Genomic DNA, 17,459 nt, shown 5'->3' on the forward strand with positions numbered 1-17,459 from the left:
CGTTGACAATCTAATTCTAGAGAAGGATGTCCAGTCAATATCACCATTCTTAATCATCTGACATTTGTACCACCATGTTCAAATAAAGCACTGAAGTCCATTTTCAATCAATTTACTAGTTTAAAAAATATAAAATAAACTAATCAATTTACTTTTTGTATTTTGTATAATTGATGTTGACTTAGAGATGAATTTCAATAAGAAACTGAGAATTCATATAGTCGATACCAACTTGTTTGAAATAAAATCGTACATAGTTGGTTACTTTTACATTTTTGAGATTTGTATTCACATGGGGAAGAGTATACTTGTTGACATTGTATGTTCATACCTATTTAGTATAGAAGTTCCAAACTGTTGATTTAGTTTGGTTAGTCTTCGTGACCTAATGGGCAATTACCTTATTATATTCAAAGTGCAGAAATTCCAACACGACGGCTCAGTCAGTGCATTTGATCCATAGTTCCATACCAACAGCTGACAAAGACAAGCATACCGAGATGAGAAAATATGTAAGGAAATAGTACTGCACGCTGGAGCTATAGGTACTTACCATTTTGGCTTATACACAAGTAATTCATATGCAAATTGGCAGAAAAAACTTCATAAGCAATGAAATTAAGCACAAGAGAGAAATTTATATTTCCAGCTGTTCTTCTTCTGTTTTCTTCTATAGCAACTGCTTCAGACATCATTAGCACTAATAAATCCCTGCGAGATTCAGAAACTTTAGTCTCCAATGACAAAAGATTCATATTCGGGTTCTTTAGTCCTGAGAATTCGACGAATCGTTATGTTGGTGTTATGTTTGATGTCCAACCACCAACGGTTGTATGGGTAGCCAACAGAGAGAAACCTTTACAGGATTCTAGTGGAAGAGTGACAATATCAGATGATGGAAATCTTGTAATCTTGAATTCACAGAATAAGAGTATATGGTCATCAAATATTTCACCAGCTGTGAGAAATTCTACTGTCCAGCTCTTGGATGCTGGAAACTTGGTTTTGAACGACAGCTCCAATGGGAGAGTTCTTTGGGAAAGTTTTCGGGATCCTTCAGATTCATTCTTGCAGACCATGAAAATTGGCGTTGATAAAAGTACTAACACGACAAATCTGCTGAAATCGTGGATAAGTCCTTCAGATCCTTCTGTTGGGAGTTTTTCAGCTGGTATTCAACCTGAAACAGTTCCCCAGATTTTCATACGGAAGAACGGAAAACCTCATTGGCGTAGCGGTCCATGGAATAAACAGGTTTTCATTGGGATACCAGACATGACTTCATTCTATCTCAATGGATTTGATCTAGTAAATGACAACAAGGGCACCACGTACCTTACCTATTTATATGCAAATCAGGTTGAGATAACCTTTTTCACCTTGAACTCAACAGGTTTTTTGCAGCAGAAATATATGGATCCTAGTAAGAATGATTGGGAAGTAACATGGGAATTTCCTGCAACTGAGTGTGATTTTTATGGAAAATGTGGACCTTTTGGAAGCTGTGATCCTAGAAGCTCACCAATCTGTTCTTGTTTAGAGGGATTTAAGCCGACAAGTGAAGAGGAATGGGGGAAAGGAAACTGGACTCGTGGATGCAACAGAAAGTCCATGTTAGAGAGCGAAAGAAACAGCTCTAACCTTGAGCAAGGGAAGCAAGATTGGTTTCTGAAGCTGCAGTCAATGAAAGTGCCGGATTCTGCTATTTGGGTACCTTTTGCAGACGAAGATTGTGTTAACGGTTGCTTGAGGAATACTTCCTGCATAGCTTATTCATACTACACAGGCATAGGATGCATGCATTGGGAAGGAAGCTTACTTGATGTTCAGAAATTCTCCATGAGCGGAGCAGATTTATTCCTTCGTCTTTCGTACTCTGAGCGTGGTAAGACCTCTATTTCATAACTATAATGTAAAGCCATAAAACTCTGCTTACCATTGACATATGTATAATGGACACTTATTTCATAATGCAGATCAAAAGAGAGAATATAAAGTAGTCATTGCCATCATAGTCCCAGTAGGCTCAATAATTCTTGCCATTTTCGGATACGTTTCGTGCAAATATTTAGCCAAGCGCAGAGGTAACAAGCTTATCTGAAACATTAGAAAATCTGCAGTAGCTTTAATCATACGAATCCACTTTATCTCTAATGTCCTCTTTTTGAATCAGGATGGAAGAGAATGAGTAAGATCATATTAAGTGAATCATCGCCAAACTATTACGAGGAAGACAAGATTACAGAGGACATCAATCAAGCTAAATTGGAAGAGCTGCTTGTATACAACTTTGACATCTTAGCAAATGCAACCGATAATTTTGATCTGTCCAGCAAGCTTGGACAGGGAGGTTTCGGTCCAGTTTACAAAGTAATGATTTGTGTGATTGACTCTATTATTATTTCTTTTAAGAAATGATATTTAAGTATATGATATAATTGCAGGGGAAATTGCCAGATGGACAAAAAATTGCTGTAAAAAGGCTTTCACAGTCTTCTGGTCAGGGGCTACATGAGTTCATGAATGAAGTTTTGGTGATTTCAAAACTTCAACATCGTAATCTTGTTAGACTTTTTGGTTGCTGCATAGAAAGAGGGGAAAAGATGCTGGTTTATGAATATATGTCAAAAAGAAGCTTGGATGCCTATCTCTTTGGTTCGTTATGATTAGTTTGCTTTTATTTTCCATAGTGTCTAACTAAAACAAACTTCTCTTTGATTTAAACTTGTCAAATTCGCAATGTACTTTTAGGGTCACAGCAACAAGAGGAAGAGTTCCTTGATTGGAGTAAACGCGAGGTCATCATTGAGGGAATTGGTCGAGGCCTTCTTTACCTTCACAGGGATTCAAGACTAAGGATTATTCACAGGGATTTAAAGGCCAGCAACATTTTGTTGGATGAATACCTGAACCCCAAAATTTCAGATTTTGGCATGGCAAAGATTTTTGCAGGGAACCAAGATCAGGGCAACACAAGCAGAGTTGTTGGAACCTAGTAAGTTCTTGTATCTTCTTCTTTATCTTTTCATGATTTAAAAGAATACACCAAGTAAACATTCAAAATTATAACATGATGCAGTGGTTACATGGCACCTGAATATGCAATGGAAGGAAGATTCTCCGAAAAATCAGATGTTTACAGCTTTGGAGTATTGTTATTGGAAATTATAAGTGGAAGGAGGAACACTAGCTTTCACGAAAATGACTCTGCGTTAAGCCTTCTAGCATATGTAAGTTTATATATAAAAATTAAGCTCCACTTCATATGAAATGTCAACTTTTCATAGTTCAAGTTTCCAATGTTTTGTCAATGTGCTTGCTCTTCAGGCGTGGAAGTGTTGGATTGGAAACAAGATTGTGGAATTGGTTGATCCCAAGATAACTGACCTGCACCTCGAAAAGGAAATTGTGAGATGTGTACATGTTGGACTATTATGTGTACAAGAATATGCAGAAGACAGACCAAATGTCTCCACAATTTTGTCTATGCTCACCAGGGAAATTGATGATTTACCAAGTCCTAAACAACCTGCATTTACAACAAGACCAAGCTTTTCCAAGAAACGCACTTCTAAATCTCAAGGCTCCGTGAATGATGTTACCGTTACTATTATGGAAGGACGCTAAGACATTTAAGATTTTTATTAGGCATGATATTATTCTTTTCTCTGTAACTATTACTGTTTCTGATTCTTTTGACAATGGTTCCACTCAATATTACCTCAGTACATTAAGAATCCTAGAGAAAAGTGTTAACCGTGCAAGTCACTTATGCTTAATAGCAGAAACCATATCCAAGCAAGAAGAAGCAAAGCTAGATTTCAAACTCGAGTTGTCAACAAGTAGCCTAAACAGGTGTTTGCAGAAATGTAAAGAAGCTCATTCACTTGTGGATTGAGATCATTAAGAGTTAGCTTTGTATCACAGCTGACACTGAAGCTGAACAACTTGTCTAGGCAAAGGCATTCTTACAGGTAGTTGGTGGTACTGGATCAACACGGAAGCCTGTAGGAAAGGGGAACACGCGTTAAGTTCACATCAGAAATTTCTGATATGATGCGAAATCTTGCACCACTTTTGTTCTCGGAACTCAAGTCACGTCAGCCCAAGAATGTTTGCAGTATCACAGGTAACAACGACAAGAAATCTTCTGAGATAGCATGTAAAATTTTCAAAATTCAAGCAAAGATTACTCCTTTCCTTAGAATTGTTACTACACCTATTCTTCTGCTGATGTCTTTGCTAAATATTATAATGAAGAAGCCTAGTAATATTCTTACACGTGTAATCTGATTTTTGGATTGTAAACTTACGAGTGTGAGGCAGACATTCTACAAACTGGTGATAATATGTGAAATAATCTACTCTTCCAATCTATTAATATTAAATCAATGAGTATTAGGTGATGCATTTAGGTCCTTTTACATACTTTCATATACCATTGTGAATATTTTATTTACTTAATGAGAAACATTAAAAATTTCTTATGAGTAAGATCAAAACTAGGAGTTCGAGGCCCCTCTGTGCTTCCGGTCAATTCCCAGCAACATAAACAACAGAAAGGGAAAAAAACAAATAAAAGGAGCAGCAACATTATATTGTTATTGATGGATTGCAGAGCGATTCTTTCCCGTGGACAAAAGTCATACTTTAAGCAACAACTTTTATCACAACACTCTCCCATTTGCTAATAGTACTATTAAATCTTCAAAATTGGGCAGATTAAAAGTAAGAAAAAAATACTGACCTTTTGTTATCTCCGGAAAGGGCATTTGTTCTTGTTATTCACTTTTCATGTCTGATGCCAAATTCAGAGGCAGATCTAATCCCTTCATTCAAGCTTTTGTACCCTTTTTGTTTGACATCTCCAGAGTTCAGTAAAAAATAGCTTTCATGAATTTAATGAACTTAGTCACTGTTCATATTAGATAATTTTGCAATCGGTTGGACAGTTATGAGGCGCTTTAAAACCAAAGCTCCGAGTCTGATAGAATCAAGCATTTCCTGGGGAATGAAATTCACAGAATACGTGTTAGATGTTTTATTTTTGGTAGTTTGTTTATTTTTTTTTCTAGTCGATTGGCCCACGTAGAAAATGGGCTTTGCTCGAGGTGGTGTTTATACTCAATACTTCATCCATAAAATACCAAAATTTAACAAAAAAAAAAGAAAAGAAATTCACAGAATACTCAAATATGATTTTATCATCTGTTCTTCTAATCATACAAAAACAATTTTGTACCAAACAAATTATTGGAAAAAAAAAGTTCAAAGTTTTATCCTTATCACTTTAATTGGTTGATGTGTTGTAGTAGTAATTTTTTACTGTCAAATTTTCTCAATTCAAATATTTCAAGTATATCAAACTACATTTTCTTGCAAATTTGAACTTCTATATAAATTTCCCTAACTAGTCTACGGAAATCAAGTAGATCATGAAACCAATCATCAAGTGACTTCAGAACATGTTCAAAAACTTCAATTGTAACAACCTTTTTTGTCTAGCATCAGTTGATCCTCCAGAATTTGTACCAATTAGATTGAAGCTTGATTCGAAATGACGACAATTGGCTTAACTATAGTGTCCTATTTTTTGCAATCCAATTCGTGATGAACATCACTTTTTTTTTTCTTTTGTAAGATTTTGGTCAAATACCAAAATAAATAAATAAAGGAAACGAAATGAAGCATTATTGACCATTACCTCTCTATTCAAACAGAACCTAATAAAATGACTGACTTTGAAATGGCCTTTTCGAGGAAGATTCCTAACCTATGTCATATACTGGTGCAGAGATTATGTAGACAATCTTATTCTAGAGAGAAAAGGATCTTTCTGCCCATTGCCTATGTCCAATAATATATCTTTCTTAATAACTTGACATTTTGACTATGTGTTAAAAAAAGAGGCTGAATCCAGATACAGACAAATCCTAATGTTATGACAGCTTAAAATTGTCATGGAAATATCATATAGTTGACATTTCTAATTAGCATGGAAGTCTCCATTACACTAAATGTGGTTTGTTTACCTTCCTAAGTTAATGAATAATGATCAAATATTTTAATTATCATCCAATTGTAACATGACGGGTCAATCAAGGCATTTGATCCAGACAGTTGTTGACAAATTAAGACTAAGATGAGACTATTGAGCAAACGGAATAGGAAAAAAACAGTGAGAAAACATCAACAAATAATTCAATTATAGACAAATTAATTTCAGATGATAACTACAATTCTAGAGCTTATTGGCAGCAGAAAACTTGATGAGCAATGAAGCTGGGCTTAAGCTATAAGAAGATACTTCTTTGGTGCGTTTTTCTTGTTATGTTTTTCCATATAACTAATGCATCATCAGACTCCATTAGTATCAATCAGTTCCTGCAAGATTCAGAAACTTTAGTGTCCAATAACAGAACATTCAAATTGGGTTTTTTCAGTCCTGAGAATTCGTTGAATCATTATGTTGGTATTATGTTTAATATCCAATCACAATCTGTTATATGGGTAGCCAACAGAGACGAGCCTTTACAAAATTCTAATGGAAGAGTAAGAATATCAGAAGATGGCAATCTTGTAATCTTGAATGGAAAGGGGAAGAGTGTATGGTCATCCAATATTTCACCAGCTGTGAGAAATTGTACAGCCCAGCTCTTGGATACTGGAAACTTAGTTTTGAAGGACAACTCCAGTGGAACAGTTCTATGGGAAAGTTTTAGTGATCTTTCAGATTCCTACTTGCGGAACATGAAACTTGGCACTGATAAGAGTACTAACACCACAAATCTGTTGAAATCATGGAAAAGTCCTGCAGATCCATCTGATGGGAGTTTCTCAGTTGGTGCTCAACCTGAAACAATTGCTCAGATTTTCATATGGAAGAATGGCTTACCTCATTGGCGTAGCGGTCCATGGAATAAACAGGTTTTTATTGGAGTACCAGATATGACTTCTTTCTATTTCAATGGATTTGAGCTAGTAAATGACAACAAGGGCACCGCCTACTTCTCCTATTCATATGCATATCAAGGTCATGTCATGTTGTACTTAGTCTTGAACTCAACAGGATTTCTGCAGCAAAAAGAATTATATGCTAGGAAGAATGAGTGGGAAGTCACATGGGCAGTACCTTCAAATGAGTGTGATTTTTATGGAAAGTGTGGACCTTTTGGAAGCTGTGATTCTAAAAGTTCACCAATTTGCAGTTGTTTGCAAGGGTTTAAACCAAAAAATCAAGAGGAGTGGGGCAAAGGAAACTGGACAAATGGATGCATCAGAAAGACTGCGTTAGAGAAAGAAAGAAACGACTCTAACATCGAGCAAGGTAAGCAAGATTGGTTTTTGAAGTTGCAGTCAATGAAAGTGCCGGATTCCGCTATTTGGGTACCTTCAGCCAAAGAAGGATGTGAAAGTGATTGCTTGAGAAATATCTCCTGCATAGCTTATTCATACTACATAGGCATAGGGTGTATGCATTGGGAAGGGATCTTAATTGATTCTCAGAAATTCTCCAATGGTGGGGCTGATTTGTTCATTCGCCTTGCATATACTGAACAAGGTAGTACCTCTTTAGACTTAGGTTTGCATTCTCTAGCTTACTGTCTAGAAAACAACATGTATATTTACTTGTTGTCTGCATGTCGAAATGCATGTGTAATAATGAGCATTTATTTTGAAATTCAGAACAACAGAAGAACAATAAAGTAGCCATCAGGATCATAGTTCCAATAATTTGCTCAATAGCCATTGCCATTTTGATATACATTTCCAGCAAGCTGTTGGCTAAACATAGAGGTAACAAGCTTACCTATAGTAGCTTTAACCAGCCAAATGAGTTGATCTCTCAACATACATTTTGAAACAGGAAGGAAGAGAAAGCTTGAGCTCTTATCAAGCAAATTATTTCCAAGCTATTACAAGCTAAGCCTGGCTAGAGAAGACATTAACAGAGTTAAATTTGAAGATCTGCCCATATACAACTTTGACATGCTAGCAAATGCAACTGACAATTTTCATCTGTCTAGCAAGCTTGGGCAGGGTGGTTTTGGTCCAGTTTATAAAGTAATGTTTGTTTTGTTTGATTGCGTGTTTTATTACTATCTTTTTTTCAGAAAAGAAATTGAATTCATACAATGCGACTGCAGGGAAAACTTCCAGAGGGACAAGAAATTGCTGTGAAAAGGCTTTCACAGTCTTCTGGTCAGGGGCTAGAGGAGTTTATGAATGAGGTTGTGGTGATTTCCAAACTTCAGCATCGTAATCTTGTTAGACTCCTTGGCTGCTGCATAGAAAGAGAGGAGAAAATGCTGGTTTATGAATTCATGCCAAAAAGAAGCTTGGATACCTATCTCTTTGGTTGGTTTCCTTTTCTTTTATTTACTTTTCTTTATATTCCATACTGTCTAACTAAAAAAGAAATATTTTTTTCAAACTTTTACATTTTCAATGTACTTACAGGTGCTTACTCTGAAGAGGAATACTTCCTTGATTGGAGCAAACGTATGATCATCATTGAGGGAATCGGTCGAGGCCTCCTATACCTTCACAGGGATTCAAGACTAAGGATTATCCACAGGGATTTAAAGGCAAGCAACATTTTGTTGGATGAATACCTGAACCCCAAAATTTCAGATTTTGGCATGGCAAGGATTTTTGCAGGCAACCAAGATCAGGCCAATACAATTAGGGTTGTTGGAACTTAGTACGTTAATAAATCCTACACTCTATCTTTTTTCATGGTTAAGATGAAAAGAACAATTAACCATTCAAATTTATAATGTGATGCAGTGGTTATATGGCACCTGAATATGCAATGGAAGGAAGATTCTCAGAAAAATCAGATGTTTACAGCTTTGGTGTATTGTTACTGGAAATTATTAGTGGAAGGAGGAACACTAGCTTTTACCAAGATGACTGTGCATTAAGCCTTCTAGCATATGTAAGTTCATATGAATATTAAGCTCCTAATTTTTATGAAATACCGACTTTTCATAATTCAAGTTTCTACTCTGTTGTCAATACGCTGGTTCTTCAGGCATGGAAGTTGTGGAACGAAAACAAGATTATCGAATTGGTTGACACCAAGATAATTGAACTGGAGTTTAGAAAGGAGATTCATAGATGTGTACATGTTGGACTACTATGCGTACAAGAATATGCAGAAGACAGGCCAAATGTTTCCGCAGTTTTGTCTATGCTCACCCGGGAAATTGATGATTTACCAAGTCCTAAACAACCTGCATTTACAACAAGACCGACCTGTTCCAAGAATGGCTCCTCTAGAATTCAAGTCTCAGTGAACGATCTTAACATTACTATTATGGAAGCACGATAGAGATCTTATAATTTTGATGTATGCGTATATCTTATTCATTTCCTGTAATTATTGTTGTATGTGATTTTACATTTAGAATCCAAGAGAAAAGTTTAAACCTAGTTGAGTTAACTCCATATCTGAATTGGGAGTTCAAAATACAAATTGTTTTCATGCTCAGCACCCACCAGTAAAAATGACCCAAAAAAGTAAATAAATAGAAAAATTGAAACACCATTTTTTGGTTACAAAATTCGTATCTAAGCAAGAAGAAGGGAAGAGTTCATACTCAATATTGTTAACAAGTAGCATGAACAAGAAAATCTTGGTGTTTCTACAATTTTAGTGTGATGATGATATTATTTGGACTTAAATGAAGAAATGAGGATACATATAAACCACCCTAACTTGTTTGGAACTGAGGCCTTGTTGTGGATCAGGATTTGAAGTTAGCTTTGCATTCCAGTTGACATTGAAGAAAGGAAGAAACTGCTGGTCTATGAAGACATGCCAAAAGAAGATTAATTGGATGCTTCTCTAACTGATAATTTGATTTGAAATTATTAATTTCAGATTTTTTTAATTTATTAATGTACTTTCAATTTATTAAGTCACATGATTGGAGTCAACACGTGATCGAATGAATTGACCGAGGAACTTTACCTTCACAAAAGTTGATCAGACTAAAGATCATTCATAGAGATTTGAATGTAACCAACATTTAATTGGATGAACAACTGACACCTAAAATTTCAGATTTAGGGCATAGGAAGGATTGTGCTGACAACAAACATCAGGTGGATCTCTCTCTATTTCATGGTTTAAAAGGACACAACGAGTGGGGTTGTTGGACAAAGTAAGTTATTGTATCGTTCTCTCTATTTCGTTGTCTAAAATAAGACAATAAGTAACCATTCAAAATTATTATATGATGCTGTGGTTACATGGTGCCTGAACAGGCAAATGGAAGGACGTTTCTCAGAAAAATCAGATGTTTACAGTTATGGAGAATGAAACGTCAACTTTCCATTGCTCAATTTGCTATTATTTTGTCAGTGCCTTTGCTTTTCAGTCATGGAAGTTCTGGAATGAAAACAAGATATTGTCAAACTAGTAGACCCCAAGATAATAAACCTGCAGTTTGAAAGAAAAACTTTGAAATGGTCAAATGTTGGACTATTATGTGGTCAAGAAAATGAAGAAGAATAGATAGACCAAATAGGTGCCATTACTCATCAAGTTGAAAAGAGATAGGAAAAACAAAAACCTCTGAGCTTCAAAGAAGAAAAAAATCTGATATCACTATCTTAAGCTTGTACATGGATGGTAGACCACTTTCCTGAATGATATTTTCTTTAATAAACCTTTTCCCCCATAAAATATCTTCAAGAATTTTTCAGATGCGGTTGGTGCTTCATTGAGTCAATAATGAAACCCGTAGGAAAGGAGACGACCCATCAGATTCGACGTGACACAAAATCGTGCCCAGCTTCTATTTCAGAGGTAAAGTCACATCAGCCCAAGATATTTTACAGAATCAAAGGTACTAAATGCACAAAACTACTCTGAAAAACACGGGTCTAACAGTTAATTGATACCTGGTTGACAAGTAAACTGAAGAGAAATATTAGTATCCAAAAATCTTACTTTCATGGCTAAAAAAGGTAATTGTTGAAGTTCTTTTTGGCAGAAAAGAAATCGGTATGAGCTTATATCGATCATTTCTTCTTTTGCTCTGTTGCTTTTATGTAGTTTTTTCTGGTGCCAATGCTTCAGACAGCATTACCAGTAGTGAGCCCATGAGGGACTCGGAAACTGTATTTTCCAGTGGCAAAAGATTCAAACTGGGATTTTTCAGCTCTGGTAATTCTGCAAATCGTTATGTAGGGATTATGTTTAACCTACCATCACCCACACCAACTGCAGTATGGGTAGCTAACAGAGACAAGCTTATAAATGATTCTAGCGGAATACTCACAATATCAGAAGATGGCAATCTTGTAATCTTGAATGGACAGAAGGAGATAATATGGTCATCCAGTATTTCAAACTCTATGAAGAATTCTACTGCTCAGCTCTTGGACACTGGCAACTTAGTATTGAAAGACAGCTCAAACGAGAAAGTTCTATGGGAAAGCTTTCAATATCCTACAGATTCTCTCTTACCGTTCATGAAAATGGGCATTGATAAGAGTACTAACACAACGGCTCTCCTGAAATCATGGAGAAGTCCTGATGATCCATCTGTTGGGAGCTTCTCAGCTGGAATTCAACTTCAATACATCCCCCAGGCTTTTATTTGGAATAACACCACTCCTTACTGGCGTAGTAGTCCATGGGATAAACAGATCTATATTGGATTACCAGAAATGAAATCTTACTATCGCTCTGGTGTTGACCTTGTAGCTGATAATGTTGGCACTGCATACCAAACTTATTCCAACGGAAATCAGTCTTGGATACTCTATTATTCCTTGAATTCAACAGGGTCTTATCAGGAGAAGGTTTGGGATCAAAGTAAGAAGGATTGGGTGGTAACATGGGCAAATCCCCGAAGTGAGTGTGATATTTATACTAAGTGCGGGCCATTTGGAAGCTGTAATCCAAAGAGTTCTCCAATATGCAGTTGCATACAAGGTTTTAAGCCTAAAAATGAAGGAGAATGGGAGAAAGGAGATTGGTCTGGTGGATGCATCAGAAGGACTGCACTAGAGTGTGAAAGGAACAGAATAGATGTTGAGAAGGGAAAACAGGACGGGTTTTTGAAGCTGCAGACAATGGGAGTGCCAGATTTTGTAATTTGGGTATCCTCTGCGAAAGAAGACTGTGAGAGTGACTGTTTGAGTAACTGTTCCTGCACGGCGTATTCATACTACACAGGCATAGGTTGTATGCATTGGAATGGAAGCTTAATTGATATTCAAGAATACTCCATGGATGGGGCGGCTGATTTGTTCATTCGCCTTGCCTACTCTGAACTTGGTAACATACTTCTTTTCAACCTAAGGTTTCAATTGTTTAGCTTATTTTTTTGGAACAACTAGGAGAGTTGAAATTTAAAGTCTCCTAGTCTTTGAAGAATATAACCAAGAAACTCCTAATAAAATCTACAATCCCATTGAAGTAGTCTCAAATTCTCATATAGTGCTTTCACTTCCATACATGTATTGCAGATGCAAATGACAAGAAAGAGATTCCTATAGTAGCTATTGCAACCACAGTCTCGATAGGTTCAATAACGGTTATCTTATGTGGATATCTTTTCTGGAAATTGTTGGCTAAGCACAAAGGTAATTAATCAAATGAGATTTTCAAGAACACAAATTAGAACTTCTTTGTCTGCAGATTGTTTGATTTCTAAATGTCCATTCTGAACCAGAAAGGAAGAGGAAAAATGAAGCGTCTCCAAAATTTTACCTGAAAGGCATTATTAAAGATGACGCCAAGCAAGTCAAAATTGAAGACATCACCTTGTACAGCTTTGACATGTTAGCAAACGCAACTGACAGATTTCACTCAGCTAGTAAGCTGGGGCAAGGAGGCTTTGGTCCAGTCTACAAAGTAATATTTATTGATGCATCTCTGCAGTGTTCTGAAAAATGAAAACAATGTATAAAATAAATTAGATCAATTATCTGCAGGGAAAATTGCCAGATGGACAAGAAATTGCTGTGAAAAGGCTTTCACAGTCTTCTGGTCAAGGGCTAGAGGAGTTTATGAATGAGGTTGTGGTGATTTCCAAACTTCAGCATCGTAATCTTGTTAGACTCCTTGGCTGCTGCATAGAAAGAGAGGAGAAAATGCTGATTTATGAATTCATGCCAAAAAGAAGCTTGGATACCTATCTCTTTGGTTGGTTTCCTTTTCTTTTATTTACTTTTCTATATATTCCATACTGTCTAACTAAAACAGAAATATTTTTTTCAAACTTTTACATTTTCAATGTACTTACAGGTGCTTACTCTGAAGAGGAATACTTCCTTGATTGGAGCAAACGTATGATCATCATTGAGGGAATCAGTCGAGGCCTCCTATACCTTCACAGGGATTCAAGACTAAGGATTATCCACAGGGATTTAAAGGCAAGCAACATTTTGTTGGATGAATACCTGAACCCCAAAATTTCAGATTTTGGCATGGCAAGGATTTTTGCAGGCAACCAAGATCAGGCCAATACAATTAGGGTTGTTGGAACTTAGTACGTTAATAAATCCTACACTCTATCTTTTTTCATGGTTAAGATGAAAAGAACAAGTAACCATTCAAATTTATAATGTGATGCAGTGGTTATATGGCACCTGAATATGCAATGGAAGGAAGATTCTCAGAAAAATCAGATGTTTACAGCTTTGGTGTATTGTTACTGGAAATTATTAGTGGAAGGAGGAACACTAGCTTTTACCAAGATGACTGTGCATTAAGCCTTCTAGCATATGTAAGTTCTTATGAATATTAAGCTCCTAATTTTTATGAAATACCGACTTTTCATAATTCATGTTTCTACTCTGTTGTCAATACGCTGGTTCTTCAGGCGTGGAAGTTGTGGAACGGAAACAAGATTATCGAATTGGTTGACCCCAAGATAATTGAACTGGAGCTTAGAAAGGAGATTCATAGATGTGTACATGTTGGACTACTATGCGTACAAGAATATGCAGAAGACAGGCCAAATGTTTCCACAGTTTTGTCTATGCTCACCCGGGAAATTGATGATTTACCAAGTCCTAAACAACCTGCATTTACAACAAGACCGACCTTTTCCAAGAATACACCACAACAAGGATCTTCTAAAAGACAAGGTTCTGTGAATGCTGATACCATAACTGTATTGGAACCACGATAGGATGCAAAGTTTTTAACAGGGCAACCAAAGATCATTACTTTCATTAAAATCGTAACTGTAGCAGTATTTCTTTTTCTGATGCCTTCCCAAAAAACTGTAATGAAAAATCCTAGTTAAAACTCTAATATATATACTACACTTAAAACTATGATTAATACTAGTGAAGTAGCCCGCCTTCGCGCGGTCATAAACCGTAACATTAATTAATTAGTATATAAGTGATATTGTTGTAATATATATATATATATATATATATATATATATATATATATATATATATATATATATATATGGGCGTATGTGTGTATATGGGTGTATGTATGTTATTTTTGTATATTTATTTGAGATAGAATATATCAACGACATCTTTCGTCCCAATTTATGTGACACCTTTCAAATTTTGAGATCCAATAACTCTTTCTTTTACCACAATTTTTTTGGTGTATCTTTTAATAATTGAATTATCAATTATTGTAACTTATAGTACTAAACATTCATTATTTTTCCTAATACTCTATGAAACGACCCCTAACCCAACTCAAATTCCATTTTTAACCCTTCACATGCATGTAGGTTAAAATGAAAGACGTTAAGCTGAAAGACCAAACAAACAAAGTCGTTCGGTCCCGAAGGAGCGTCGTTTCAATTGGCACCTAATTTCTCGTTCTATTAGTCTATCTTCTCATCAAACTTGCCATTCATGAATTGCATTATATACTATATATATACAAAAGCACACATCCCATAGCTAAAAACTCAAAGAAAATTCCTCATTAATATACCGTATACACGTCTAGTTGTCTTCTTCACACTCTCCATATATACTATTACCACTCCATTTTTATATCAAATCATACGATACGTAGTGTACTGATACACGCAATGGCGTCCGCGACAAATGGCCGCTCGTTTTACCACTGTTTTTTTTTTCCTTAGAAAATTACAGAGAAGTGAATTGGTGAATTAATGAATATTTTGGGGAAAATGATGGAGAAATTAAAGAGGAAAAATCTGCACTATTTTAGGTCATTCTTATTTGGGTGTTGGTTAGAGTTTAAAGACTTTAATTATTTCATTTTTTTAATTTGCATAAAATAATATATAAAGTTTCTCATAATTTATATATGTATTGATTATGTGAAATTGTAAATTGATAATTAAATATCGTATTTAATATGTTGAGTTTTATATATACATAAAAACAAAAATACTATCAACACAATGTTAATTTAGAACAAGAATAACTTACGAGAGGGATTGGGTTGGGTGGGTGTGTGGTAGAAAATAGTTTTTTTAAAAAAATTATTTGTTAATCAAAATTTATGGGAAAGAAACAGCATATCACGCCCTTTGGAGCAGTGTTATGTTCGCACTGTGCAACTTCAACAATTGTGCTCCAATAACACAATTTGGTTTGTGTTCGAATGTTCAAATGAAACCTATTTATTTAGGATGTTCAAGTGGAATGTCTGAACAAGTTTAAGAGTTTATATAAAAATTACATCAAGCATACGATCTTTCTATATTCAACATTAATTTAATCTATTCTGGAGAAAACAAAAATCAATTACCAAATAGAAAAATAACATATGACATATTTATTCTTCTTACTCGTGGGGCTTAGAAACTCTCAAAATAGACAATTGAGACATCATCAAATTTAACTTTATATAATCTCACAATATGACTTATTCAAAACGAAAAATCATCACTCATCTATAATATGGTCGGATGAATCAATAATGCAAGATAAAATGCTTAATTCAAATAATAATTTCGTACAAATGCTTCGAGTATAATTGTTTCTAGATGATCTCGTAGACTTAATTAAATGGTAAAAGAGAAAAAATCACTCAAAAGAAATAAGTTCTTTGGAACCATCTGAATGCACAAGAACAGCCACAAGACGGGTTGTGGAAATTTGAGATTCAGTGACACTGATATCTAGCTGATAAACGGTACCATCAAGAATTGCATTAGTTCCTCCTGCGTTCACTTTTACAAGTTCAAAGTTGGTTTTAGCCTCCTTGTTGCGCTCATCCACGGCAAATTTTGCGATTCCCACAACGTTAGGATCATTTGGGTCTATGGGTTGCTGCTCATCCAGGACTCTCATTGCTGAGGAACAAGTAGAAACAATAACTAAGATTGAGAGACTTGTAAGGAGGAGAAAGTTGGGATCTTTTATTAAAGCTGACAAAAAAAATTCAAAACTAAAAAAGAGTGACACAAGTTTTAATTATTAAGTAAAAGTGAATTTTAAGATTAAGTTAATCACACTAATTTTAAAATTCTTAAATTTTATTATTTACACAAAGACCCTCCCACTCTCCTCTCCATCCCACTACCCACCATCACTCCCCACCCCCACCCCTCCCCCTCCTCTACCGCCAACGTCATTCATACCCCTTCTACCCACCGTCGTTGCCATTACCATCATCATCTCCTCCGTTACTATCGTCACCTCCTCCTCCATCACCACCACGTTTTTCTCCCTCCTCCTCTATCACCACCTTTTTCTACTTCTCCTCCTCCTTCACCATAGCCAACACGACCGTTACCTCTTCTTCCACTGCCACCAGCCTTCTCTTCTTGCACAACCACTATCTCCTTCACCAGCTCCTCCTACACTTAATTTATTATTAAAAAAATTAACAATTGTCGAAGTTGCTGAAACAACTATGAAGAAGTTGCTACAACAATTCAATAAATTGTTGAAAGAAGTTGCTGCAGAAAATCAAGCAGCTGTTGTAGTTGCTGCAGCAATTATCATAGTTACTTCATTTTCTACATATTTTTTTCAACAACTTAAATAGTTTTTTTGAAATTCTCAAAATCAAAGTAAAATATTCCGTAAAAATAAAAACAAACAAAAAAAATGTGATAAGAAAATGAACAACGGCGATGACAACAATGACAACGACATAAAAGAAGAAAATTAAGAAGAAAAAGAAGAAGATGATGATGATGATGATGAAGAAGGAAGGGAGAAAGCAAGAATAATAAGATGGAGGAAGAGAGAGAAAATCTGAAAAGAGAGGCAGAAAGAAAGAAAAAGAAAGAGATTGATAGATAATAAAAAAGAGGAAAAATTTCAAATTTTGAAATTTGAAATAAGAGGGAAGACTTTTTAAAAGTTTGAAATTCTAATATGTACCCCAAAGTTTTTAATACTCTAATCAAGTCTTCTTTTTTTTAAAGAGAATTTTTGGTATTTTATTAATATCAAAATAAATACAAACTCATTTGGGCCTATTACCCAAATTCATAGTACAATGCAGAAAGAAAGAGCAAAAAAGA

At 35.4% G+C, this 17,459-nt stretch overlaps 3 protein-coding genes across 3 annotated transcripts; 2 read left to right on the forward strand and 1 right to left on the reverse strand.

Annotated features, from left to right (window-relative positions):
• The first annotated feature begins 233 nt into the window (after positions 1-233).
• LOC129872678 (G-type lectin S-receptor-like serine/threonine-protein kinase At1g11330) lies at positions 234-9,453 on the forward strand. The gene is made up of 14 exons (XM_055947607.1): positions 234-1,885; positions 1,977-2,084; positions 2,174-2,370; positions 2,445-2,655; positions 2,752-2,995; positions 3,080-3,230; positions 3,328-3,622; positions 6,272-7,561; positions 7,687-7,797; positions 7,868-8,064; positions 8,148-8,358; positions 8,461-8,704; positions 8,791-8,941; positions 9,038-9,453. Exons 1-14 carry the CDS (start codon positions 613-615, stop codon positions 9,335-9,337), a joined length of 4,983 nt encoding a protein of 1,660 aa, XP_055803582.1. The 5' UTR covers positions 234-612; the 3' UTR covers positions 9,338-9,453.
• A 1,089-nt stretch (positions 9,454-10,542) lies between these two features.
• On the forward strand, positions 10,543-14,340 carry LOC129873221 (G-type lectin S-receptor-like serine/threonine-protein kinase At1g11300). Its single transcript, XM_055948267.1, has 7 exons — positions 10,543-12,298; positions 12,490-12,606; positions 12,696-12,877; positions 12,958-13,168; positions 13,271-13,514; positions 13,601-13,751; positions 13,848-14,340. Exons 1-7 carry the CDS (start codon positions 11,020-11,022, stop codon positions 14,157-14,159), a joined length of 2,496 nt encoding a protein of 831 aa, XP_055804242.1. The 5' UTR covers positions 10,543-11,019; the 3' UTR covers positions 14,160-14,340.
• A 1,610-nt stretch (positions 14,341-15,950) lies between these two features.
• On the reverse strand, positions 15,951-16,372 carry LOC129873222 (cysteine proteinase inhibitor 4-like). The gene has a single exon (XM_055948268.1). The coding sequence runs from the start codon at positions 16,273-16,275 to the stop codon at positions 16,009-16,011; it is 267 nt and encodes an 88-aa protein (XP_055804243.1). The 5' UTR covers positions 16,276-16,372; the 3' UTR covers positions 15,951-16,008.
• Between the last annotated feature and the right edge of the window lie 1,087 nt (positions 16,373-17,459).

Source organism: Solanum dulcamara, chromosome 11 (genome assembly GCF_947179165.1).
Source record: "Solanum dulcamara chromosome 11, daSolDulc1.2, whole genome shotgun sequence".
Taxonomy (NCBI): Eukaryota; Viridiplantae; Streptophyta; class Magnoliopsida; order Solanales; family Solanaceae; genus Solanum; species Solanum dulcamara.

What these genes read in the sequence shown, in the direction of transcription:
- LOC129872678 (XM_055947607.1), top strand. Translation starts at nt 613, where the DNA reads ATGAAATTAAGCACAAGAGAGAAATTTATATTTCCAGCTGTTCTTCTT. An exon ending in CGTTACTATTATGGAAGGAC is followed by an intron (nt 3,623 to 6,271) that starts GCTAAGACATTT and finishes AGAAAACTTGAT; the next exon opens with GAGCAATGAAGCTGGGCTTA. An exon ending in CCTTGCATATACTGAACAAG is followed by an intron (nt 7,562 to 7,686) that starts GTAGTACCTCTT and finishes TTTGAAATTCAG; the next exon opens with AACAACAGAAGAACAATAAA.
- LOC129873221 (XM_055948267.1), top strand. Translation starts at nt 11,020, where the DNA reads ATGAGCTTATATCGATCATTTCTTCTTTTGCTCTGTTGCTTTTATGTA. An exon ending in CTTGGATACCTATCTCTTTG is followed by an intron (nt 13,169 to 13,270) that starts GTTGGTTTCCTT and finishes ATGTACTTACAG; the next exon opens with GTGCTTACTCTGAAGAGGAA. An exon ending in CATTAAGCCTTCTAGCATAT is followed by an intron (nt 13,752 to 13,847) that starts GTAAGTTCTTAT and finishes CTGGTTCTTCAG; the next exon opens with GCGTGGAAGTTGTGGAACGG.
- LOC129873222 (XM_055948268.1), bottom strand. Translation starts at nt 16,275, where the DNA reads ATGAGAGTCCTGGATGAGCAGCAACCCATAGACCCAAATGATCCTAAC.